Consider the following 24,373-nt stretch of genomic DNA (forward strand, 5'->3'; position numbering starts at 1 on the left):
GGTATATTATTAGTATAGGTTTGTCTTTAGGATTGTGTTCTGTTTTGTTTTTCTGCTTTTACATTATTTTCTTAGGTTTAGTAATGTGCTCTAGGATTATCAGACCAAAAGAAATAATAAGTTTATGACTTTAAAACCTAAAAGGGCCTACCTATGAAAGGGAAGCAAGGAAATCCATGTTGTTGAATTCAGTGGACACATGATACCTTCATTGGGAGATCTCCCCAACACTCACAATAAATGTGCTCAAATAATCACATGTATATGATAAAACTTCAGGAACTTTTTGGGGGACATGGGTGATAAAGGAGGAGTAGGAACAATTCACTAAGTAGAAAATAACAGCCACAACAAAACACCCTGAAATGTGCATAGATTAAAAAAAAAAAATTGCAATCTGTAACCTTATTTGGGAAAGCCTTTCCTCTAAACATAATTCAATACCCTAAGACTCTGATATCCACACTGGGGGAAGGGGTAAATTGATGAACTCCTCTTTAGTGTGAAAGTCTTTAAAGATTTTTGCTTTAATCCCAGCACTCAGGCAGAGGCAGGTGGATCTCTGAGTTTGAGGCCAGCCTAGTCTACACAGTGAGTTCCAGGACAAACAGGACTACACAGTGAAACCCTGTCTCAAATAAATAAATAAACAAATAAATAAATAATAAAAAGCAAACAAACAAACGAATGAATAAATAAATAAGTGAAATTTCTTTTAAAATTTTCCCCTGGTTAAGAACCAACAAATACACAAGCACACAAATAAAAAGCCTCAATAAACAAAGACCAAAAACTAAAAAACTAGAAGAAAATATTATTTGCAAGTACAAAGAGCTCCTTAAGTGAGGTTACAGAGGAAACCCCAGTGAGCTGGAGAGATGGCCCAGCACCTACATTAGGCAGTTCATAACCACCTGTGACTCCAGTTTGAGGTGATCCAACACCCTCGCCTGGTTTCCTCAGATACCTACACATGCATGGGGCACATAAACTCACACAAGCACACACATATATACACATCAAAAAAAAAAAAAAAAAAGAGTTGCCATGGTCATGGTGTCTCTTCACAGCAATGAAAACCCTAAGACAGATATCATGCAGATGTATTCCCAACAATACACATATAAAGGCTTACCTACTATTATATGGTTTGTAATTGCCAATTACTGAAATCAACCTACATGTCTACGAAGGGTTGGCCATGGAATAAACTTTTGGACAGCTGCAGAACCGAGTGCTAGAAATAAGTAAGACATGAGGATGTCTCTAAAAACAGCTCTAGGAACTGATGTGGGAGATTTCTTAGAAAAAAAGGAGGAAAACAGTAGCTGTAATATCAAGAAAAGATGATACCATAAGAATATATGCATGCATCTGGTCCTTAGGACAGAAATAAAAGGACAAAGAAAACTGGGAGTTAAGAGATTAGTTATCCATAGGATGTGAGTAGGAACAGGATGGAAAGAACAAAAAGAACAACTAGGTGGAGGACAACACTTCCCTGAATATATCTGTTTGCACAGCATTGTTTTTAAACCCTGTGAATGCATGTGCACACACACAAGGGAGGAAGGGGTCGGGGATACAGTTCCATAAAGATAACAGAAAACCCTAGAAAGGAATACCAACAGAAAACAGTGAACCAAAATCAACCACACTAAAACATCAGAGTGGAAAAAAAATGTAACCTATAACTTTTAAACATAGCATTTGAACTATGCATCATTGCAGCTAGGCACACAAAGTACTTTAACCAAGGACTGAACTCTTACTTTTCATATACCTGAAAACTGAGCAATTAAATAGCTATTGTGGATAAGGGGTATCAGGCTTCACACTGTAGCCTGGAGAGTTCCAGCACCTTCTTCTGGCCTCTAAAAGTACCCCTGCACACACAGTCAGACACATACACGTATGTTTTTTTTAAGTTATTTTCTTAAGTGTGATAATGGTACAATTAATTAATAAGAGTTCATTTTTAAAGTGTTCTGAAATATTTAAAACGAAAGCATCAATGTTTGTAGCTTCCTTTGGTATGCTTATACACAAACTTTAGAGACAGATGGTTGAGCAGACAGAAAACATAGCAAATTATTAACAACTACTGAATCTAGAAAATGGCATCAAAATGTTCAATGTCTTTTTATTTTTCAACTTTTCTTTATGTTTAAAATGTTTTGTAATAAATATCAGAAGAAAACAGCAGAACAACCTGAGGTTGAAGAGTCCTAGGGTCACTCCTTCCATCTAGTTGGATACTGGATGCTAGATGAACACAGGTAGATGTCTGGCTTGGTCCCATCACGTCAGGTGATGAAGAACATCAGTGACCACCAAGTCATCAGGCAAATCTTCCTTAAATGAAACATGTCGAAAATTAAACAGTGCCACAATCTTCAAACACCAGAGTAAGCAACCTACAACCCCATGCTTATATAGCAGCATTCCAGAATGAACTCACAGTAACCTCATGCAAGAATGACTGCTTAGAAAGAGGTCTATTTCTTATAAAAGTAACTACTTTTGAAATTCTCATTTTCAAAAGAATAGGGAGCTACTATTTTAATAATCCTTCAGACCATTTTCATTTCAAATCCCAAGGGTCTACGGTAAGATATTAGTTCTGTTATGATAAACTATTGTTGTGACTGGATAGTTTCATGGACATGTTCTACATGAATAAATCCTAGTGACTGGTCAAAAGAGCAGAATGTATTCCTGTTAAGTAGCTCAGATGAAATTCTGAGCGATTCTAAATAAAGCTGGGGTTTAAACAGCGGAACAGGCTCTCTAGGTGTTTGGCTCCCCCATCATCCACACCCTGTATACATCTGCTGTGAGCCTACAGCTACCGAAGAATCTAGAAAGCTGTAAGAAACTCCCCGCCCTCATCCTTCTCTCTATTCTGAAGATTCTTAACATGCTTGGATGGCCTTGCCACTCAAGGGTTAACCACGCCCTCACACAGTTATTTACCTATTTCAAGGTCTGTGTCTCAGCTTTCCAGCTGGACAAGGCTCCTTGAGACTTGAGGGCCTTGTCACTCTTTTATTTCCCACAATCACTACTTGAACACAGGAAACAATTTAACTCAACATGGTTGCGTTGAACAATTTTCTGAGAAATTGTAAGTTTTAAATACACTGGAGAATTTGTTCTCTCAAAGAATCCTATTGTAAATCAACTGGGAAATTCCAGGTTAAGAGAGAAAAAAAAAATCTTAAGTTTACAGACTGGATTCTCTTCAAGGCAGATGCATTTGTAGGAACATAAAGACAGCTGTACACGATTCCTTGTTTCTAAGACTACGGAGACATGATCCAAGAGGCAGATGGGAGGCACATGAGTAAGGCAATGCCAACTGGCCTGCCAGTACCACAGGGCTGGAGCTGAAGCCACAGAATGAGCTGCAGAGTTGGGGCTGTACACCTCAAGTCATCAGTCACACACACATTCACACACAAGTCCAGGGACACCCACCCCACCCCATTCCCCTATACAAAGTCCTGGGATAGCCCTCTCCTTGCAATGCATTCCCCATCTTTACAGAAGTCTCCCAGTTAGTCTCTCTGCACAGCCTGTGACATTGCCACAAAGTATCTCTCCAGGAACCATGAGGTCCCTCATGGTTCTGAAGAACTAATCTGTTCCTTCACTTATACCCAAGACAAACCGTTCCCCAACCTCTTCCCTCCCAGAATCCCAGGACAATTTCCAACTTGCTTTCTACAAAGCTACTGGAAGGTGCCCCTCAATCCACCCTCCCCCCTCTCTCCCAAATCATTCCCTCTCACTCCAGCTTCAGGAACTCCTCCCACAGGTCTGCCCCCATTCCCCTGCAGATTCTCTCTGAAATGGCCAAGGCCTGTTTCCTCCCTTGAAACTGAGGGCACAGTTGTCCTCACTGCAGATACTCTGGGAACATTCTCATAGGTTGTTCCCTCCCTCACAGACCTTGGACTGCCCCACATCCTGGCACCAAGCTCATGGGTGTAAGACATCCCCACAGCCTGGCCCCTCCCTGCAAGTCCCAGGACCCCTCTACTCCCTGTTTCCTCCCCTGATGCCCTTGCTCCCTCATCAGACTGTCTCCTAACCACCATCAGGTCAGAGACACCTCCACTTGCCTCCTCTCTGGGGGAGCCAGTCACCCACACTGCAGCAGGCACACGTCCCACCACGGGAGCCCCAACAGCTGCAAGCGTCCCCTGATGCAATGCCCCCCTCACTACCTCAGGAACTTCCCGACTGTTCCTCCTCCACAGACCAGAGACACCTTCAGAGCCTGCTTCTATCCCAAGGTTAGGGATTCTGGCAGCAGTGGACAGATCAGTCATTTGTCTTCTTTGCCATATCCCCGAGCTTTCTCCACAGGCACTATCCACCACCCTGTGAGGCCCGAAGAGCCCACAAGCTGCGGGCACTTCCACAGTTGTGGCAATTCTAGCAGCCACAGGCATCGAGGCAGACTGTCTTCTTTGTAAACCCTCAGCTAGTGCCTCATCTCCTGTGGCCTCAGGGAGCCCCACAGTCATGGATACCCCTGCAGGTGGTCTGCCTTCTGCTGAGTCTGAGACTCTCCTAGAGCTAATATGCTCCCACATAGAACAAGATGTCCTGGGAGCCACGGCCACACCAGCAGGGGATATCCCTGCAGTCACAGGTTTACCTACTGTTAGCCTCCTTCCTGACAAGCCTGAGAAACCTCCGGAGCCAGCCTCTACCTCCAGAGAACCACGTATCTTAGGAGTCATGGGAACCCCAACAGCTTGTCTCCTTCCCTGTGAACCAGAGAGAGTCCCAGATTCAGTATCCTCTACCACAGATGAGTATTCCTCAGGAGCCCTGGGCTTCCCAAAGGCAGCAGGAGTCCTTCCCTGCAGGTTCACAGCATCTGCGGAGCTGCTTTCTTGACACACCCACAAGGCATCAGGTACACCCAGAGCTGAGGGGACTCTTTCTGTGGCACACCTGTATTTTGGCATCACAACTGTCTCACACCCCCCCACTGCCCTCCTCCTCCTGCACGGACATGACAGAGCTCTACAAGTGACATCCTGATCCATAGCCCCGGGTATCCCTAAAGCTGCAGGACCTTGAGCCTCTTGCTCCCTTATGACCCGCCTTCTTTCCCACAGGCTTAGGAGATTCCCACTGAGTGTCTCTTCCATAACTGGCCCCGGTAATGCCTCAGCTAGAGGAGCCCCTAGAGATTGCGGCCTCTCCCACAGACCTGAAACATCATAGCTGGTTTCTTCTCCCCTGTCTCCTGACACCACCACAGTCTGCAAGCCTGGCAGCTGTCCTGTTCCCCACAGTCCTGGAACACCTGCATCATCTGCCTCCTTTCCCAAAGCCCTGGGTGCTCCCATTGCCTGTTCTACACCCCACGGGCCCTGGGCACCCCGGGAACCTGCCTCTTGCTCCTCAGAAGCGGACAGCTCTGCAGGCTGTGCAGCTCCCCATGACCCTGGGTCACCTCCACATCTGGCTCCCTCTTCTCCAGCACAAGGGACTCCTACATACTGTCCCATGGCCCTCAGGCCAGGAATACCCCTAGAACCCATACCCTCCACCTCTTGTCTCCTTTGCCACAACCCTGTGGCCGCCCGGGAGGCGGTTTCATCTTCCACAGCCCTGGGTAGTACCATCAAGGCATCAGGCGGCCCTACAATTTGCCCCTTTTCCCATAACATGGGCCCATATACAGCTTCCTCTGCCAGAGCCCCAGAAACCTGCACAGACTGCCCTTCCCAACATGAACCCGGGGTACCTCCACCTTCCATCATTTCTCCAGCTCTGGACCTTTTCACAGCCTCAGACCATCCTATGGCCACAGGTAGCCCCACAGGTTGTCTTTCTTCCCAAGGGCCCGAGGCAGCCCAGCCTAGCTTCTCCACTACCCCAGGTCCACCCACAGCAGGAGGCGCCTTCCCAGCTTGTCCCTGCCTACAGAAGACAGAGAGTCTCTCACAACCTGCCTCTATTCCCCTAGCTGAGGGTAGTCCTGAGGCCCGAGGGAATGTCCTAGCATGTCCTCTCACCCAGGGTCCTGTGACACCACCTCTGCTGGTCTCTACCCAGGACGCTCGCCCGGGAACACCCTTTTCGACTGGCCCCTCTCCTGCAGGAACAGGATGGAGCTCCACTCTGCTTCCTTCCCAGCATCCTGAAGCTACCCTCATAGCTTGCACCTTCAACCACAGTTCCAGGATGCTCTCGTGGCCAAGTGTTCCTGGTCGACCTTTTCTCTCGCAGCTTGGTGGACTACTATCATCTGGCTCCTTCCCAGATCTAGTGACCCACACAGACCCAGCAGGCCCAGTCACCTCGGGCTCGCCCACAGCCCCGTTCACCCACACTGCCCCTGGGTCCATTCCTGCTTCAACTGAGCCTGCAGTCCCAGGTGTCCCAGAGGCCCTGTTTACCCCATGGGGCATCGTGGCCTCCGTAGTTCGTCTCCTCCCCAAAGCCCGCCGACCATCCCGCAGCCTCCCTATGCTTGTACAGCGCATCCGCCGCACTGAAGACCTCGCCCGGCGCCTTACTCCATAGCCTCGGGACATCCTTGCACCCCACCTCCTTGCCCACAGAGGCCGAACACCCCGCCGAGACCTGCCGGCCACCACGCAACGAGCCGGCATCTTTGCTGCCAGCGTACACCTGCGCAGCTCGGGCAAGGGCCCGTGGCCCACCGCCGGGCTCGCAGCTCCCGGACAATTCCTTTCCCCAACGCAACTTCAGGCACGCTGTCTTTGCACCTGTTCCCCTAGACAGCGTGCCCCGCACAGGCACTCACAACACTCGAGTCCGGCCCTCGCCGCCTTTCTGCCTCCTAGCTCTCTCCGTACCCCCGCCCAGTCCCGGACGCCGCCCCCAGCCGCGGCCCCCCTAAAGCCTGACAAATGGAAAGGTAATTGGAGGGGCGGAGCTGCTAGAGGAGCCCGGGGTAAGATCTCCTCTCACTTGTCCCCCTCTGCCTAACTCTGCTTCCCAGAATTCCCCCAGCTCCGGCCCGAGCCCACCTGGCTCGGCGAGGCGCGGCGACCCGGAGGCGGACAGGCAAGCCCAAGCTAGGCCTCGCTTCCGGCCTCTCGCCCAGTCGCCATGGCAACAAGCGCGGGGCCGCTTGGGAACCGTTGAGCTTCCAGAGCCATTTGAGGATCCAGGTGTTGTACTGCGACGGGTTTTGCAGTTACTGTCCATGAGAGCAGAGTGGGGAACCAGACCAGGTCAGAAGTCTAGATGTCAGAAGAGAGCTGGCGCCAAAAAGAAACTCCAGCAGACCAAAGTGACTGTCCTACCGAGTTATGGTCTTCCGAGGCTCCCGTAGCGCCGCACAGCTCCAGCGGCACCTCCCTCCCGGAAATTTGTCCACGCCCTGCTTCGGCCCTCCTTGAGGAGGCAGCACCCCAGAGCGCCTCCCAAGCTCTTCTCGGGACTGTACCCATGGCCAACTTCGAGGAGGTGAGCGTGTCCGGCTTCGAGGAGTTCGACCAGGCTGTGAAGGAGCACCAGGGCAAGACCATTTTCGCCTACTTTAGCGGTTCTAAGGATGCCGAAGGGAAGAGCTGGTGTCCGGACTGCGTGGAAGGTGAGACTGAGACTGCGGGTTGCTACGCCGCAGAAGTGGGGAAGAAAGGCCCCTATTAAAGCCAGAAAGTGGGATCGTAGTGGCAAAGATAAGGATCTTGGTCCCGTAGACCCGCAGAAGAGTTTGAGCTGTCCCCTCGTCTCTCATTAGGTCCTGATTCGCTCCACGCAAGGGTAGCCCTCATTTTTACCATGGACTCAGATCTTGGAACCTGATTCTTTAAAGTTCTCAGTTCCCCAAACGATTAGTGTCTTACAGGACTCAAGAGTTGGTCTTTCCGTTAGCAAATATGTATGCTTTCTGATGTTCTAGGTGTGTCTTAAGGACAGTCAGGATTAGGACTTAGTGATTCTCGAGTCCAAAAGGGAACATCTGACTTTAACATCCTCATTCTTACTGCAGGTTAAAGTCTGCTAAGACTGGGGAGAGGGGAGGGGTTGTGGGGGCAGGGCGCGGGCTATCGCAGTTGGATGTGTAATTACTTTAACTTTTTTAAAAAGCTGAGCCAGTCGTTCGAGAGGGACTGAAGCATGTTACCGAAGACTGTGTGTTCATCTACTGCCAAGTAGGAGACAGACCTTAGTAAGTGGTCATGTATACCCTATCTCCAGACATGAACTAGGTTCTTAAAACCTTGGGTGGAAAGGACCTCAGATATTTGCTCAGGCTGTGTGTTTTAGGTAATGTCTGATAAGCTAAGCAATTAGAATTATTGAATCCAAATTTGACGTTAATGTTCTGTCACATAGTATCAATGAATTTGGTGTGGAATAAGTTCAGAATGCTATTGACCTTACATTTATATTTTATCTTAGCCACACTTCAAATGTAAACTCTGTAGAGGGTGATTACATAAGTTAAATCCTCAAAATGTTTAAATGTTAACAAAAGCAATGATTACTAATATACTAAATATAGATCCACTGCTGAGTAAACTGTAATATAGTAGTATTTTTCATGATCCTTTTCCTTTTGGAATAGCTGGAAAGACCCAAGTAATGACTTCAGACAAAAACTGAAATTAACTGCAGTGCCTACATTACTTAAATATGGAACGGTGAGTATCTACCTTTATGTTGTGACTATAATGTAGTTAAAACTCAAGTTGTTAAAAGATCTTGGCATTTAATTTCCAACATCACATTGCTGTCAGAGTGAATCAGAAACACAAGTTGGTGTCCATTCCCCTGTCAAATCCCAATGAACTTCTAATAATGCAGCAGAGTGTTTGGGGAGTGTTTTCAGCCACTGTGAAGATTATGTGTTCAGAAGTTGACTCATTCCCGAAAGCTTGTGTCACTGTTTTCTAACTCCGTTTCTCAGGTTTAAAAAGACTCTCCCTTTATTTCAGCCCTGCCCCTAGGATCCTAAATTAAAGAGTCAAGGGAAAGAGATGGCAAGCACTGGACTTGCAGTCTCTTGTTTTCAGTCTATGGGGCTTCCTGGTATGGGGCCTGGTATGGCCCTTCAGGCCAAGTATTTTAATGATTCATCATAAGTACCTTAACTACTTCGTAAAGCTTGTTATAACTAGCTGATAGTTTCTTTCTTTCTTTAGGGTTTTTTTTTTCTTCTTCTTCTTCTTTTTGATAAAAGGTTTGTGTAGCCCTGGATATCCTGGAACTCGAAACTCGATCTGTAGACCAGGCTGGCCTCTGGAGTGCTGGGATTAAAGGCATATACCACCAGACCTGGCTAGCTGATAGTTTCCGATGGCAACATTTCTATGTTCAAAAATGTCTACTTTGAATGTAGAATTCACTCCACCCCTAGTAACATTTCATAGCAGTGGTTAAAACTTAACCTTCTTTTTTTACAGCCTCAAAAACTTGTGGAATCTGAGTGCCTTCAGGCCAACCTCGTGGAAATGATATTCTCTGAAGATTAAGATTTGATGATAGCACTGGGTGGTAGTAGAGCACGATTTTGATCCCAGCACTTGGGAGGCAGAGGCAGTCAAATCTGTGAGTTCAAGGCCAGCCTGGTCTACAGAGCTAGTTCCAGGACAGCCAGAGCTACATAGTCGGGGGGGGGGGGGGGCGGATTTGATGATCACAATTGTGTCTTGATTTCCTGGTTTGCTTAAAGAAGCCACATACTTGCTTTGAATCGATCAGTGTATGTCTAAACAATAAAGAATTAAAATACAAACCTCCAATTAGCTTTGTAATACATGGCTATCTAAAAGATTTGAGTAAAATAGGTCTTCAGTATGGCAGTAGTAGCTCAGAGGAAATATTGAAGATCAAAAGTAACTTACTAACTTTCAAATCTGCATCTATTAGGATCTATTACCTTAAATTCTATGCATTTGCAAAACCCTTTTCTGCCTTTGAAATGTAGAACTTCACTAAACCATTTAGGGAAGACACATGGAATGTATCATTTGTTTCATAACTACAACTGTCTAAAATGTGATTCTCTTGAAGACAGACTGGTTCTCCTAGCTACAGGCAAGTTACTGTCTAAATTTCAATTTCTTCAAACAAATTGTGTCAGGCATAGTGATGCACATCTGTAATCCTATCACTTTAGAGGCTTAGGCAAGAGAATCAAGTTTGAAGCAAGGGTGGACTTCAGGACCAGACCTTGTCGCAAATGAAAAGCCCAACTATTGTACTACAAATAAAACAAGAATGTGTACTGAAGAGGGGGTTCAGTGGTTAAGAGCACTGGCTGCTCTCCTAAAGGACCTGGGATTCCCAGAACCCACATGGCAGCTCAAAACTGTCTATAACTTCTGTCCAGGTTATCTGATGCTCTCTTCTGGCTTCTGAGAGCACCAGGCATGCAGGTGGTACAGACATACATTGTATAGGCCAAACGTTCACACATAAATTCCAAGGCAGCCTGGGCTACAAAGTGAGACCCTACCCCAAAAAATAGAGAAAAAAGGAAGGGCTAGAGATGGCTCAGTGGTTAACAGTACTTGCTGCTCTTATAGGACCCAGGTTTGGTTCCTAGCACTACATGCTGACTCACAACCACCTTCAACTCCATACCAGGGGATCTAATGTTCTCTTCTACTGGCCTCCTTGGGCAGCAGGCACATGGTGCACATATATGCAAGCAATTCAGACATATAAAATAAAAATCTTTTTGAAATAGATTAAAAGAAGCATTTTAAGGAAGTGCCTACTTGTAGTACTTGTCAAATAAATGCTAACTTTCCCAAAGAAAAGTACTTGAGGCTCACCTTAAGGACAAAAATCCAATTAGTCATTAACTACCAGTCTGTCCATGCCACTACTAGAGGTCAGATATCTTACAAAGCAGGGAGCAACTGAGTATGTCCTCTCCTGCAGAAAGAAGGAACCTTCCTGTAGTTCTTGCTTTGCAGTTAGAGCTCTTTGACTCCAGTCCTCTCTCTATTGAAGATAGGGTGGGGTGGGGGTGAATCAGCTGATGTCAGTAAGGTTTCTAGAGATGATCTGGCTCAGGGTACCACTGTATGTCATACCCATGTTCTTAAAGTGCTCTACAACATCCAACGTTTACATTCTTATTCACTTTCAATGCAACTGAAATTTACAAATTGCAACTGCATTTTACAAATTGCAATTTACAAAACCCCAGAGAAATCAAAGTAGAACAATTCTGATTTAACAGAAATAATCTATTAACAATATAAAGTTTGCTGACCAAAAATAACACTAATGGTTCTGAGTGCTACCATAATAAAAGTGAGCAGGAAGAGTCTTCTTTTATCGGTACTGTACAATAGCAATACATTATATACATGTCCTTAGAGCCCGGTCTGTCCCCAGCTCTTCATTTTCCTGCTGTGTTATTCTGCTGTTGCTGCTCTGCCAGGGCTTGCTGAAGACGCATCCGCTTCCGGGAGTAGTGCTGCCAGTGCAGAATCTGCTGTTCGTCAATGAATTTCGCACACTGAGCATTCACCAGCTCCTTTCGAAAGTGTTCATATTGGAGCAGTTCTAACATGTGTAAACACTGAGGGTACCTGGGTTTAAGTTCATAAGTTAATTGTCAACATAATTTAAGGCATCCCAAGTTCTAATTCAGATACTCCCCTAAAAATAATCTTAAGTCTACCAGTTCTATTAACAAAGTACCTATTTGGTAATGTCACTCCCACCATGTTATTTCAGAACATTATACAAAATTCAAGTTCAGAAACCTTAAGTAACTTGCCCAAGACCACACAACCCAGTAAAATCGGTAGATAACCATACTCTTCTAGTTTTCCAAGTGAGGAACATGAACACTTTTTCATTTAAAAACGTTTTATTGCATTTATTATTTAGCATCTGTGTGAGAAGGAGAGTAAGCACATGCCATGGGATACTTGTGGAGGTCACCATGGGAGTCCTAGGGATCAAACTCAGTCACCTTTACCCACTGAGCTATCTCACTGGTTCTGAAGACTTTGAAAATAGTTAGGTTTAATAAATACTGGTTTTCCATCAGGAGTCATAAAAGGGTAACCTTTATTTAAGTGAATCAACTAACTCCATAAGAATCATATACATTGCTAGGCACACACCTGTACTCCCACTACTCAAGAAACTAAAGAAAAGACTTAATTTAATGGCCATGTAGGGTTGCATTGCAAGATCCCTCCTCCAAAATAAACCATGAACAAATGTTGTGCTCTAATTATCCATGGGGATTATAGCAAGAAATCATGTATATTCTAGGACTGAGCGAAGACAAGTACACTAGGGTAAAAAGAAGCCAAATATTTGATGACCAAAAAAGGATGAGGAGAGGGGAAAGGGCAGGTAGGACATGTGCTGTGTCACTGAGCTAGAACTACAACAGTATGTCCCCATGGCCTTTTTAAAAAATGTTACGTTTATGGGTGTTTTGCCTGCATGTAATTCTATGCATCACAGGTATGCAGTGTCCATGGAGGTCAGAAAAGGGCACTGGATCCCCTAGAACTGGAGTTACTGATGGCTGTAAGCAGCCATGTGGGTGCTGAATATTAAACCTGGGTCCTTTGAAAGCCAGTGCTTTTAACCTATGACCCATCTCTCAAGCTCTATCTTCATGTCCATTAACAGACACAAAAAAAAAAGACATAGTATGTGTGTATACAGAAACATATACATACATACCAATCCTAGCTTTGTATGCACAAGGGCCTAGAAACAAAAACACTGTCATATCAATGAGCACACTTAAGTCTCCAGAGCTTCGTTCTCAAATAGCATTTTCCAGAGTTCCTTGAAACAACTAATTTCAAGACTAGGACAGACAAAGTACAAAATGAATACAGGATACAACATGTTAAAAAAGAAGTGCTAAACATGGATAGGGATGTGTCAGCAGTACACAAGAGCCAATCTAAAGGTGCTCCAGCAGCCAATTCTGCTGCAATAATTAGAGCCAAGAAAAATGACTGTAATCCTTGGATAAAGACAAGAATCCACAAGTTGATACTGATATACATGTTTGAATGAGTAAATAACAAGGGAATACTTTTCCTTGCTATAGAATTCTGACTAATAAATACAGAATGATAGAATTAGAAAATTCCATAATAAACACTGAGGCAAGTATCTGCAATAATGCTAAAATTAGGGAAAAGAGAACAAATGATAGTAAAGTATAATGACACATATATGAATTTGTCATGATGAACCCATCACTTTGTAAATTAACCTAAAATATTACTTGATTAAAAAATGCTAAAATTTCTGGGTGGTGGTGGTATACGCCTTTAATCTCAGCACTCAGGAAACAGAGGCAGGAGGATCTCTGTGAGTTCGAGGCCAGCCTGGTCTACAGAGTGAGTTCCAGGACAGACAGACAGGGCTGTTACACAGAGAAACCCTGTCTCAAAAAAAAAAAAAAGCTAAAATTAGGGGATGAAATTTATGTAACAAGATGTCTATATATAGTCTCAAATATTTTCCCCACAAGTTACTTATTAAATAAAAAAAATAAATAAAAAAAAAACCAGTAACTTGATGTGGGGAAATCTGGAAGGCACCACCTAACATAATGGATCAAAATTAACATCATCACTAATGGGACAAACATTTTTCACCTGACTCTGGATTATAACAAACCAAGAAGGAAAAGTAACAAAGTAGCAAGTCAGTGTTTGGTCTGAGTGAGAGAGAGAAACAGAGAGTTTGAGTGAGAGAGGAAGTGGGAAGTAGAATAAGGGGGCAGAGAGAGAGGGAGGCAGAGAGACCACCAAGGAACTCAAGACTAAGAAAAGAGGATGACAAAATATAGCATACAAGCCTAGACTGGAGGCCACACTAGATCCAGGACACCAGTAGGACAACAGACAGAAGCTAATGGGGTCTATAGGCTATAGAGTAGATGAATATTTTCTATCAAAATGAAGATCCTGGCAGTCTCATTCCAGTGCAGCTTTTGCCTGCCTTTTGGGGTTGCTCAGAAGTCAAGAGACTCTAAGCATGCCTTCCACAACACTTTGGGCTGCCATACTTTTTCTTTACCTTCCTTCCCCCAGCCTTATTGACTGCCCTCCATGTCAGCTTAACTCGAGAGGGGCAAAGCTTTTGTTCCTTCTCCCTCCCATTCTCCTCCTTTGGGCAGCTGTTGAGATTTTACAGCTTGCTTGCCCAGGGGTATTTTTCTTGTAAATGCTAATAATTTTGTCCTGGAGCTTTTAAAAGGAGGAGGGAGGATGATGAGGTAATAAGGAAATGAGAAGGGGGCATGGGGGCAGAGGCCTACACAGGGGTGGAGGGTAGGGAGAGCTATGGCTGCCACTGCAGAACCAATGCTATGCTTCCCCTTCCAGTAAAGGCTTATTATTTATATTCCAAATAAAGAGCTGTCTGTAATTGTAATAGCTTAGCCCAGAATGTTCTATTCCCACTATACTTGTTAATTCCATTTCATGGCACATCAGTAATTTAAAAGATTCAGCTCTGAGTATCAGGTAGTGGCTTAAAAGACAGTGTTTAAATTTCTTAAGTTCAGTTTCTTTGTGTGCAAAATAATGTGACCAGCAAGAGAATGGTGTTAAGTAGCACTTAGTAACTGGAATTTAGGCAGCTATCATTTCCTTATCAAATTTTTTTTTTTTGTTTTTTTGTTTTTTGAGACAGGGTTTCTCTGTGTAGCTTTGGCACCTTTCCTGGAACTCATTCTGTAGCCTAGGCTGGCCTCGAATTCACAGAGATCCACCTGCCTCTGCCTTGCCACCACCGCCCACCTGAAAATAATGTTCTTAATTCAATAGACAACAGAGTAAGGAATTCCACATATTCTAAAAGGCTACAACACACTAACTGCAGGTCTACAGGATAGAAGAGGTACAAATGGAAATACAATTTGATTTTTAAAAAATAAACAAGACATAAACAGAGAAGTCAAGTAACAGCATTCAATTCATGGAAATAACTGGTGGATTTAGTTGGTATAAAGCTTCCAGGAAGTCAACAATTTGACTCCCAAACCTCTTCCACTCAAAAAAGTATAATCAATCTATGTTGAATTATCACAAGGAAGAGAAATGCCATGTGGTCTGTGGTATCTTGACCACATTTGAAGGCCTATGTTTAGTTTGTTTTTTAAATTTTATTATTATTATTTTATATGCATGGGCATTTTGGTGCTTGTTTCTATGTATCCTGTATATACAGTGCTTTCAGAGCCAAAAGGCATCCAAACTTATGAAACTGGAATTTTGGATGGATGTGACCTGCCACTGTGTGCTGAGAACCAAACCTGGGTCCTCTGTAAGAGCAGCAAGCGCTCTTAAGCACTAAGCCATCTCTCTAGCCACCACCACCCCCAAATTATTTTATTTTGAGCCAGGGTCTCACTATATAACCCAGGTTAGCCTCAAACTCAAGAGATTTCCCTCTACTTCTTCCAAGTGCAGTGATTAGAGGCATGTAACCACTTTGCCTGGCCTATGTCTAGTTTTTTTGTTGAACTGGCAGATAATCAAAGGTTCCTGAGAACTCTGGAAACCATGGCACTAAAACACTGACTGAAGGCAGGGACCTAAAGACAGACGTTTAAGAGAAATTCTGCTGCTAACACACTAGCTATCAGTAAGCAGGCCATATGCTGGGAAGTCTGGAGGAGACAGCTTTCCCCAGCTGCAACCAGCCTGACTGGGAAAAAGGAGGACTCAGTTCTCTCTAAGTTCCAAGAGTTGGAATTCTGTTACATAAAGCCTTCCTATCTTTAAATTTTGGCAACTATTTTAAAAATTTAAAACCATGTGCAGATATAACCAAATTGCCCAACAGAGGTTAATTCACAACCTCTCTTGAATTTAAACACCTATAGCTGTTGTCTCCGAGAGGACATTGATTAACAGAAAAACAAAAAACCCTACAAACAGGTTAGAGCTACAAGGAGGTCTGTCTGATCACAATATAAGGAAGAGCTGTCTAACCTCTGGCCATCAATGGAGTAAGCTGCCTCTAATAGAGTGACATATACTCACAGAATATAGATAATCATCGTCCAACAACTCTGCTGGTGAGACTGAACTTGAAGATGACTAAGGCTTTCAATACCCAATCTGGAATCTGCTAGCACTAACATTATAATCTCCTAATAATAACTTAAAGTCTCTTCTTTAGATTCCTATAGGAATCAACAATTGCATCATGAAGAGCACAATCAGACTACAATCAGTTCTACAGGCAGCCCAGGAATCAATTCAGAAAAGTGACTAGGATTTAAAGAAAAGGTTTGAAATGTTTTCCTCTAATTTTTAAGATAGGGTCTGTCTGTGTGGCCTTGATTGGCCTTAAACTTGCTACATAACCAGACTAGTTTCGAACTTACAGAGGTCTGCCTGCCTCTGCTTCCTGAGAGCTAGGATTAAAGGGGCATTAGTCTAAACTTCTGGGTTTTTTGTTGTCTACCCCTTTAGGGGAGGGTGAGTTCAAGACAGGGTTTACCTGTGTAGCCCTGGCTGTCCTGGAAGTAGCTTTGGAAACCAGTCTGGCATTGAACTCAAGAGATTCGCCCACCTCTGCCTCCCAAATGTTGGGATTAACCCAAATGTTGGGATTAAAGGTGTACACCAGCTTGGTTTTCTTTTTTAAGACAAAGCAGAGATGAGTTCAAGGTTTTATCACTAAAAGGGATAGTTATGTGATTGTAATGTTTCTTACAATTTAGTAAATCCTCTAATAAAATTGTCTATCAAACAACTTGATAGTGTCCATGTTTGTTTTTTCACAGTGAGTTAATGTGCACGATACATTTATCATACTGCCTGACACACAGGACACTCTAAAGAAGGGCCGTCTGAGATTCCCAGAAAACACCACTTCCTATGTGCTCATTTCAGCTTATGGGTGTGCCACTGCATTTTAGTAGCTTATGGGTTGGCAGGCATTAGAAACCCAGAGAGACAAGGGGAATGCTAAATGACAAGGTTAGAAAAGACCAACGCACATTAGAGCCTTAGTCTAAAACCAGGTAACTGGATTTTATCTCCATGAATGGAAGTGGCGTGTTCTGATTTCTATTACTAAGAGTAAGTTGCCTTCCACAGACAGCTGTTTGGCTTCGTTTGGTTTGAAGGGAGTGAGATAAGAACGACAGCAGAAACAAGCGAGATTACTGTAATAATCCAAGTTAGAGAAGACAGTGTCTTACATTAACTAAAAGCAGAAAGATTCAAAACATAGTTTTTCATTCTGACACTGAGAAAACTGCTAAATATCAGTACTTTGTATTTATAATAAAGTATACACAGATTTAAGATTATAAAAATTAAACTTACTTTAGATACTTGGCATATTCTGGTTCTTTCCAGTAAAGCAAGTACTTAAGATAATTAACAAAAGCTTTGTCTTTGAAGTAACCTCTCTGGGCAAGAACTGAAAGGCATAAAGAAACAATCTGTATGTCAACCAATTGCTGGACTACTGACTTACAATCTCTAATAAAGTAACTCTTTTTAACATCCCTACCATCAAAACACAAGGAATTAAAAAACACAAGTCCTTGTTTGCTCAGTTAATACCTACAGACCAGCACAAGTAAAATCTCATTTAAACATATCAAAGTAAATACTCTTATGAATTACATCCTGTCAGAAATCATTAACAGCTAGCTACTCAACTTAATGATGTACTCGACTTACAATTAAGGTAATTTGGGTTGGCTAAACATTGCACAAATTCCAACTCCAACTGAAACCGAAGTCGATTTCCAGCATCATCTAGGAGAAAAGACAGAAAAAAAACACCCAAAATGAAAGTCGCAATACGAATATTGATTTGTAGAAGCAAAAATAAAAGTGAGACGGCTCAGCAGGTAAAAGTGCTTGCAGCAAAGTCTGATGGCCTGAGTTCAATCCCTGGAACCCACAAGGTTGCAGGAAGACAACCGACTCCCACAAGTTATCCTCTGACCTCAGCATGCACCGCCCATCCCCATATGAATAAATTTATGGAAAAAAAATCAAAGTACAGGAAAGACTTCCTTAGAAACTAAAGAGTGGAGCCTAATTTAAAACAAAACAAGCTAGGCGTGGTGGCCGCACGCCTTTAATCCCAGCATTTGGGAGGCAGAGGTAGGAGGATCTCTACGAATTCGAGGCCAGCCTGGTGTACATTGCTAGTTCCAGGACAGCCATGAGTACATAATGAGAACCTGTCTCCAGAACAAAACAAAAACAACAAATTCTCTAAAATTAGTTGAGGAAAATAAATGGAATGGATATTTACCACCTGTGGGCCATTATGGAAGGACGTTAGCAGAGATCACTGCATAGTCTGTAATAGCTGTACCGTCCCCTATGTTAACGAGTTATAACCACAACTACTAACAGTGATTACGTTAAGCAAAAACCAAGTGCTATATAAAAACAGGAAGCAAGGGGCAAAACGATTAAACAGCGGAGCGAAGACGGTAATCAGCATCAGAACGATACACATTACCGACATTTCAAACAAATTCACGGGAAAAGTTCCAAAGAGCAGCCAGCTGAAGGGCTCAGTCCTCCCTCAGCCACCGTCCCGCTCCGGCCCAGGAACCAGGGAGTGGGGGTTTGAGCAGCCCAGGAGCAAAGATGTTCACACAGGCCACAATCTCAGAGATATCACCACTTTCTCCCCCTCCGGTCCCAACTCTAAGGAAGCCGAGCTAAGCCCGAAAGACGGCTCAGGGAAACGGGAGAGGAGGTCGGGGTGGAGAACCGTTCCCTCGGTGAAGACTCGGGGCGCAGGGCACAACGCACCTGTCTCCATAGCGACGGCCGCGGCCATAACAAGCAGAGAGACGCAAACACAACCAGCCCGAACGAACCGCAGGCTCGAATGGCGAGGGAGGATCCGGATGCCACGGCTCCTATTTCCGGTCGCAGGGCAGGGTGGGACACGAGGGCGGGGCCAGCCTCATTCTGAGCCAAGAGGCCCCGCCTATCTGTGTGGCCGGGGCCGGCTGCGCGCGCAGTGAACGAGGGGGACGTGCTGGAGGACCTCATTGATTGCAGAGTTTATGTGTCCTGCAGCCTACGCTGACGTAGTACACCACCCTGACGTCACCTTTCCCTGTGTGACGTGACGCAGAGCATGACCCTTGAGCCTCTTTGTCCCTCCTGACCTGGGTGTACTGGCAGGATGGCCTCGCCCCTTAGGAGCAAGTCCTCCGCCCCGCGAGTGGAAAGCACCCGCCACAAGGAGACGTCAACTATCCGCGTGGAGACATCGTCCCACCGCGAGGAAACATCATCCCACCGCGTGGAGACGTCCTCCCGGCAGGTTCGAACGTCTTCCCGGCAGGTGGAGACCTCTCAGCGGCACCGGGAAGGGCCCTCCCTCACCCCCTCCGCGAAGCGACTCCCTAGATTCCTCGAGGTGTCCTCCCAGCACGTGGAAACCTCCTCGCAGTGCACGGAAACGTCTTCCAGCCACGTCAGGGTGTCGTCATCCCTGCGGGTGGAGACGACTGTGCACCGTGTAGAGAGCCCAGCCCGGCGGGACAAGCAAGCTGCCCGCCAGAGTGCCAAAATGACCCGATGAAGTGCTACCCAAGGGCCATGGCCCTTAGCCAGGACTGAAGTGCTTCCAGTTGCCAGCCAGCCAGCTTTCATGAGAGCCAAGCATCTTTGGTTTCATGGAAACAGCCCATAAATCAGTGTAAGAAACAGGCTGTGGTTTCTGGGCGCTGCCAACCTGTATTGACATTGCAGCACCTTAGACCACCCTGCTGTTGACCCAGTGTACTATTTAACCTGAAGCCAGCACAGAGGAGTTTCCGACTTGTGGTACTGTATATGCCTGGCCGATGGATTAAGAGGCCCTTTGAGTCTCTGCACCAGGTAAGTTTTGTAGTCTTAGGTCCGTCTAGAATGCCAGGTAACTTTTGAATTCTTAGGTCCCTCTAGAATGCCTTGACTACTTGAAATTTGTGAAGAGGCACCAAAGTTGTCACGAATTCTTGGCCACTGGCTTGATTATATAGTGCATGAAACCTACAGGGCAAGGAATTGTCTTTCATGAATTATTAATTGGTCTTTATTTGTATTTCATAATAGGCTTTCTTAAGTTTTTATACATTGTACTCCACCTACACTTTTTTTCTAAATAGGTCAGGGGGTGTTAGAAAAAACAAGGCAAGTCAGTTAATAAAAAATAACCTTGGAAGGGAAAGGACGAGGAAGCGATTGACACCTGACCTGAAGTAGGTTGAGGATGGGTACTGAGTACCTACTGTGTGCTAGGTACTAGTCAGAGCATGTCAACTATAAGAGTGGAAAAGACTAAGATTTTCCTCTAGCCAAGAGGCAGAAATAAAGGGGAAAGCAAGACATTGTTCTCTTGTGCTCCTGTGAAGGAAAAGGTGTCTTGTGGTAGAGAGCAGGGAGGTCCTTTAGAGAATATGGTCAGGGAAGCCTTGCTAATTGTGTAACATTTGATCTGAGATTGTGTGGCTGAACAGTGAGCCATACCAGGATCTAGAGGAGAGTGCATTCTAGACTGGATTCTAGACAGAAGGACAAGCCAGCATAAAAGGTCGGTGGGAACAAACTGAAGATGTTTATGGAACAGAAAGACCAGTTAGTATATGAGAGTGTAGTATTAAAAGAGAGAGAGAGAGAGAGAGAGAGAGAGAGAGAGAGAGAGAGAGAGAGAGAGAGAGAGAGAGAAAGATGCCAGTTCATACAGAGTCTTGGAAATCACAGTAAAGAGTTTGAATTTTATTCTGCGATCATAAAAAAAAAAAAATGATGCAAAGGAGTAAAGTGCATGATGCAGTTTACATTTTAAAACTACCTTTCCATCACTGGTGTGATGGTACCCAAGTTGGGAGTGAGTTTGTCTCCTGGGGTAGTTGGCAGAGGCCTGTGTGTTTGGAGACAGCCTGGAAGGTGCTACTGCTAGCCTGGCTTCACGTGCCTGGCAGCCTGGGATGCTGCCAGTGTCCTACGCTGTGCCCCAAAGGATCGCTGTGCTGAGAAAGTCGGTAGTGGTGAAGCTGAGAAACATTGAAGGTTCTAGTAACTTTGCTACAGTTTGATCCACTGAGCAGACCCCTCACTTCTGCATAGCAGGATTGTGGGAAGCCTGAAAAACAGTAATGGAAGTGTGGCAATAGTATCTTCTGGTGAGGAGCAGAGCAAGAGCTCTCAGAGGAAGAGGATGTGTTGCCCTGTAAGGAACTTTCCACCTCTCTTCAGTAATGTATGTGATATTTATCCCCAGAACAGAAGACTACAAATGGCCCTGGTTAAGCAGGACCCCTCATGAGTTAGAGTACTTGCTACCTCCAGGCACTTTTTTAATCTCAAGGAGTGCACTGGGCTGTCCCCTAGAATGGGGGCTTAGGTCAGAAGAAAGGTTATAATTGTTATAGATACTATAACCACCACACACTGAGGCCACCCTCTCCACTTCATAAAACTGCTATTAACAAGGAATTAGCCTTTGGAATGTCAGTCTCTTCCAGTTTACTAATTCTTTTTAACATGTCCAACTGTGCCTTAAATACACGTGAACAAAGCAGTTGCTTCTCGTCAACAGTGTTCCTTATTAGTGTTTTTATTACAAAAGTGGTATGTGTCTAATGTACCAAAATAAATCAAAGTTTTATAAAGAAACACTTAATACTGTATCATCTTTCCTTTCATTTCTAACCAAGAAATAACATCAGAAATGTGTTTGTCCTTCCAGACTTTTCTCCATTAACAAGGATTCTTGCTTCTGTCTCCTCTTTTAGTAGTATCTGGAAGACTGGCTGAATGTGACCTGGAAAAGCCAGACACCTGGCTTCTGGATCATTGATGCTTCAGGAAGGGCACGGGATCCTGGTAGATTCTCTGTTGTCCATCTCTTAAAAGAAATTTTTATCTAGGTTTCTTCCTCCACATTTCACTTCTTCATGTTTCAAAGTTGGAATGGAAAGAGAGATACAAAGAGCAAGAAAGTGTCAAAAAAGTGATAGATATGATAAAACCCATATTTGCCCTATTACTATATTATCCATTCCACAGCTTCAGAATGACAGTGTGTGTGATGAAGGTAATTGTCACTGTGCCTGTCGTACTTTGTAAATGTACATTAATGTTAGCCACGCTGTGTGTCATCCTCACATTGTTCTCTGTAGCAAATAGTGCTGCTGTACCTGGCACGTGTCATACAATGTTCAAGACAGTATGTGCAACAATAATGAATGGAGAGCAGTATTCTCCCTTTGCAGTCAAGAAAGCCTTTGATGGCACAGTCTAATAATGGAGTTTATTATGTGAGGTAATAGTTGTGTACAACTTACCTTCAGTTGTACCAGCCAGGTTAGTGTGAAAAAACTAAATAAATGCAAATTCTTTAAAGGAGTCACTTCTTATTCTCATAATCTTTTTTTTTTTTTATATATTGTCTGGGGGTGGTTTACAATATTTACTGGGGGTGGTTTACAATATTTACTAGTCAAAAGAAATGACTAGGTGTTGTGGTGCACACCCATAATCCCAGGACTAGGAGAGGCTGATGCAGGAGGATTGCCATGAGTTCCAGGCTGGCCAGGGCTACATAATTAAGTACCAGACCAGTCAAAGCTACTAAGCATGATCCTAGCTCAAAAAAATAAAACAAAGAAAAAAGAAAAAGGAAGGGTAAGCCCGGTAAGATGGCTTGGAGTATAAAGGTGCCTGCCGCCAAGCCTGACAACCTGAGTTTGATTCCAGGGACTCACATGGTAGAAGGAGAGAACAAACTCCCAAAAGTTGTCCTCTGACCACCACACATAGACCTCCCCCACCCTTCTCACACATACATAATAATTTAATTAAAAATTTTAAAGATTGGCATTGACAGGATCCTCTTCCCCCAAACTACTCAGGCCCTGGGAAGAACCAGGAATCCAATTAATGAGGTGTTTTTTCTCACATCTTTATCTAGACTTTCCAGAATTCCTGTTCCCCCATTCTTTCTATTGCTCCCAACCTAGAATGGCTGGTACAGGTATCCCAAGCTAGTACAGGTTTGACCCAACCTGTACTGTGTTAAATAGCCTTTACCTCTGCTTCCCCTGCCTGAGCTCTTTACCACCAGTAATCAATGGTAAGAATTGCATGACTGTAAAAAAACAGAAAACCTGTCCCAACGTGTCAGAAGCAGGAGCAGCTTGTCCCTCCCACAGTAAGTCACATAGTATGTCATCCAGTAACAGCATTAGATCAGTCTGTTTTACCACCTGTATATAGTACATGAGCTCTGCATGCTTGCTGATTACCTTGTCTTAGTTAGGTTCCATTGCTGTGAAGAGACACCATTTGAGGTTTCCTGCCCCAACTCGGGGGAACATGCCCTGTTTCCAGTGCGTGTGAGCTTTGGCAGTTTCCTGCCCTCGAGTAGTTTCCTTACACATGCAGTGGTCAGAACCCAGCTGAGTGCTTGGTGGGCACCTGTGCCATCTCTAGAGGTCTCTTTCTGTGCAGCTTTCTTGTTTTCAGGATGTGAGCTCGGCTCCCCCTCCTCAACGCAGGATGGTGAGAGGACTCTGCCACAGCTCCTTCTCCCATGCTGCAGACCAAACCTCTCTCTGGGCAGTGAGCTGGAGCAGTCACACGGCTCAGGTTCGTTTCTCCAGCTGTTCCAGGCCAGAGGGAAGCCTGTTACTCCGCTCAGCCTGGAATCTTCCTTCTGATTACTTAATACAGATTTTGCTGAAGGTTAATGTTACCATTTCCTTTCTAGGTAACAGAAAACCTAGGTGGGATTGTGAACAAATCTTTGTGGTAGTTATAGTCCAGGAATGGAACAGATCACAGTCTCGGAGATGGACACAGTGGCTACATTGACCTGCTCTCTCTTTCATTTTCAAAGCAGAGCCATACTCTGTAGCCCATGAACTTTAGTATTCCTGTTTCCACCCTCTGGGTGCTGGGATTATATGTATGTGCCACCTTGCCTGGCTCATTGTGTCTCTTTAAGTAGATGGTAATAATACCATTTTTTTCTGTGATAAATAGTTACATTATAATAAATAGAAAAAGATTAGGAGAGTATGAGAGCTTAAATATAAATGCTAATTATCAATGCACCAGTTAAGAGCTTACCCCTTGGCTGCAAACCCCAGCAAATTTCTTCTCTACCTGTGGCTCCTTGCTACTGTGCCACTAGTGGGCACTGTAGGACACATTCGCTCTAGAGGACCAGAGATGCTTCCTGGCTGCTGCCTTCACAGTGCCTCCTTATACTTCCTGGGAAGTCCCTGAAACCAGCCACACTTCACCCTGGCAGCTGCAGTTCCCTTCCCTTAGTGGCAGCTGAATACAATTTAATAAAAACTAGAAAATTTTATATTTTCTATTTGAAGAACCCATTTTATTAAACATGACGTCGG

General features: G+C 44.4%; 5 protein-coding genes and 1 long non-coding RNA gene across 8 annotated transcripts in view; 2 read left to right on the forward strand and 4 right to left on the reverse strand.

The window, feature by feature from the left end:
• The window catches only part of Kiaa0753 (KIAA0753 ortholog), a 50,473-nt gene extending 43,366 nt beyond the window's left edge, over positions 1–7,107 (reverse strand). The window contains exons 1-2 of one of the 2 annotated variants that reach the window (XM_059271112.1): positions 7,026–7,107; positions 2,213–2,351 (exon numbers count right to left, since the gene is read on the reverse strand). In XM_059271112.1, the coding sequence (XP_059127095.1) occupies positions 2,213–2,302 (90 nt within the window). In that variant the 5' untranslated portion in view covers positions 2,303–2,351; positions 7,026–7,107. Of the gene's footprint in view, positions 1–2,212; positions 2,352–7,025 lie in introns of those variants that run through there. The other variant, XM_059271113.1, reaches the window with a different exon arrangement.
• LOC131917346 (collagen alpha-1(I) chain) lies at positions 2,244–7,015 on the reverse strand. The gene is made up of 2 exons (XM_059271114.1): positions 2,977–7,015; positions 2,244–2,355 (listed from the first exon to the last, which is right to left on the reverse strand). Exon 1 carries the CDS (start codon positions 6,642–6,644, stop codon positions 3,735–3,737), a length of 2,910 nt encoding a protein of 969 aa, XP_059127097.1. The 5' UTR covers positions 6,645–7,015; the 3' UTR covers positions 2,244–2,355; positions 2,977–3,734.
• Positions 6,943–16,728, forward strand: Txndc17 (thioredoxin domain containing 17). 2 transcript variants are annotated; one of them, XM_059271115.1, is made up of 4 exons: positions 6,943–7,594; positions 8,095–8,176; positions 8,576–8,651; positions 16,150–16,728. In XM_059271115.1, the coding sequence occupies exons 1-4, from the start codon at positions 7,246–7,248 to the stop codon at positions 16,243–16,245; spliced, it is 603 nt and encodes a 200-aa protein (XP_059127098.1). In that variant the 5' UTR covers positions 6,943–7,245; the 3' UTR covers positions 16,246–16,728. The 2 variants fall into 2 exon arrangements, with proteins under 2 accessions (XP_059127098.1, XP_059127099.1); XM_059271116.1 differs by lacking the exon at positions 16,150–16,728 and adding an exon at positions 9,414–9,752 and having other exon boundaries at positions 7,037–7,594.
• Positions 11,190–19,358, reverse strand: Med31 (mediator complex subunit 31). Its single transcript, XM_059271118.1, has 4 exons — positions 18,768–19,358; positions 17,670–17,747; positions 17,307–17,403; positions 11,190–11,558 (listed from the first exon to the last, which is right to left on the reverse strand). Exons 1-4 carry the CDS (start codon positions 18,793–18,795, stop codon positions 11,366–11,368), a joined length of 396 nt encoding a protein of 131 aa, XP_059127101.1. The 5' UTR covers positions 18,796–19,358; the 3' UTR covers positions 11,190–11,365.
• Positions 19,142–20,610, forward strand: C8AH17orf100 (chromosome 8a C17orf100 homolog). Its single transcript, XM_059271119.1, has one exon. The coding sequence runs from the start codon at positions 19,150–19,152 to the stop codon at positions 19,549–19,551; it is 402 nt and encodes a 133-aa protein (XP_059127102.1). The 5' UTR covers positions 19,142–19,149; the 3' UTR covers positions 19,552–20,610.
• A 1,006-nt stretch (positions 20,611–21,616) lies between these two features.
• On the reverse strand, positions 21,617–23,681 carry LOC131916186 (uncharacterized). Its single transcript, XR_009380521.1, has 2 exons — positions 23,261–23,681; positions 21,617–21,906 (listed from the first exon to the last, which is right to left on the reverse strand). It is a non-coding gene; the product is annotated as an uncharacterized LOC131916186 (long non-coding RNA).
• Positions 23,682–24,373: the final 692 nt, after the last annotated feature.

The sequence above is a fragment of the Peromyscus eremicus genome, chromosome 8a, assembly GCF_949786415.1.
Source record: "Peromyscus eremicus chromosome 8a, PerEre_H2_v1, whole genome shotgun sequence".
NCBI classification, from domain to species: domain Eukaryota; kingdom Metazoa; phylum Chordata; class Mammalia; order Rodentia; family Cricetidae; genus Peromyscus; species Peromyscus eremicus.

Excerpts from the sequence above, each read along its gene's own strand:
- Med31 (XM_059271118.1), bottom strand. The coding sequence starts at position 18,795 with ATGGCCGCGGCCGTCGCTATGGAGACAG. Across the intron at positions 17,748-18,767 it reads GGCCGTCGCTATGGAGACAG|ATGATGCTGGAAATCGACTT; the intron begins GTGCGTTGTGCC and ends CTTTTCTCCTAG. Across the intron at positions 17,404-17,669 it reads CAACCCAAATTACCTTAATT|TTCTTGCCCAGAGAGGTTAC; the intron begins GTAAGTCGAGTA and ends TATGCCTTTCAG.
- C8AH17orf100 (XM_059271119.1), top strand. The coding sequence starts at position 19,150 with ATGGCCTCGCCCCTTAGGAGCAAGTCCTCCGCCCCGCGAGTGGAAAGC.
- LOC131917346 (XM_059271114.1), bottom strand. The coding sequence starts at position 6,644 with ATGCCGGCTCGTTGCGTGGTGGCCGGCAGGTCTCGGCGGGGTGTTCGG.
- Txndc17 (XM_059271115.1), top strand. The coding sequence starts at position 7,246 with ATGTCAGAAGAGAGCTGGCGCCAAAAAGAAACTCCAGCAGACCAAAGT. Across the intron at positions 7,595-8,094 it reads GTGTCCGGACTGCGTGGAAG|CTGAGCCAGTCGTTCGAGAG; the intron begins GTGAGACTGAGA and ends TTTTTTAAAAAG. Across the intron at positions 8,652-16,149 it reads CATTACTTAAATATGGAACG|ATTCCTATAGGAATCAACAA; the intron begins GTGAGTATCTAC and ends TCTCTTCTTTAG.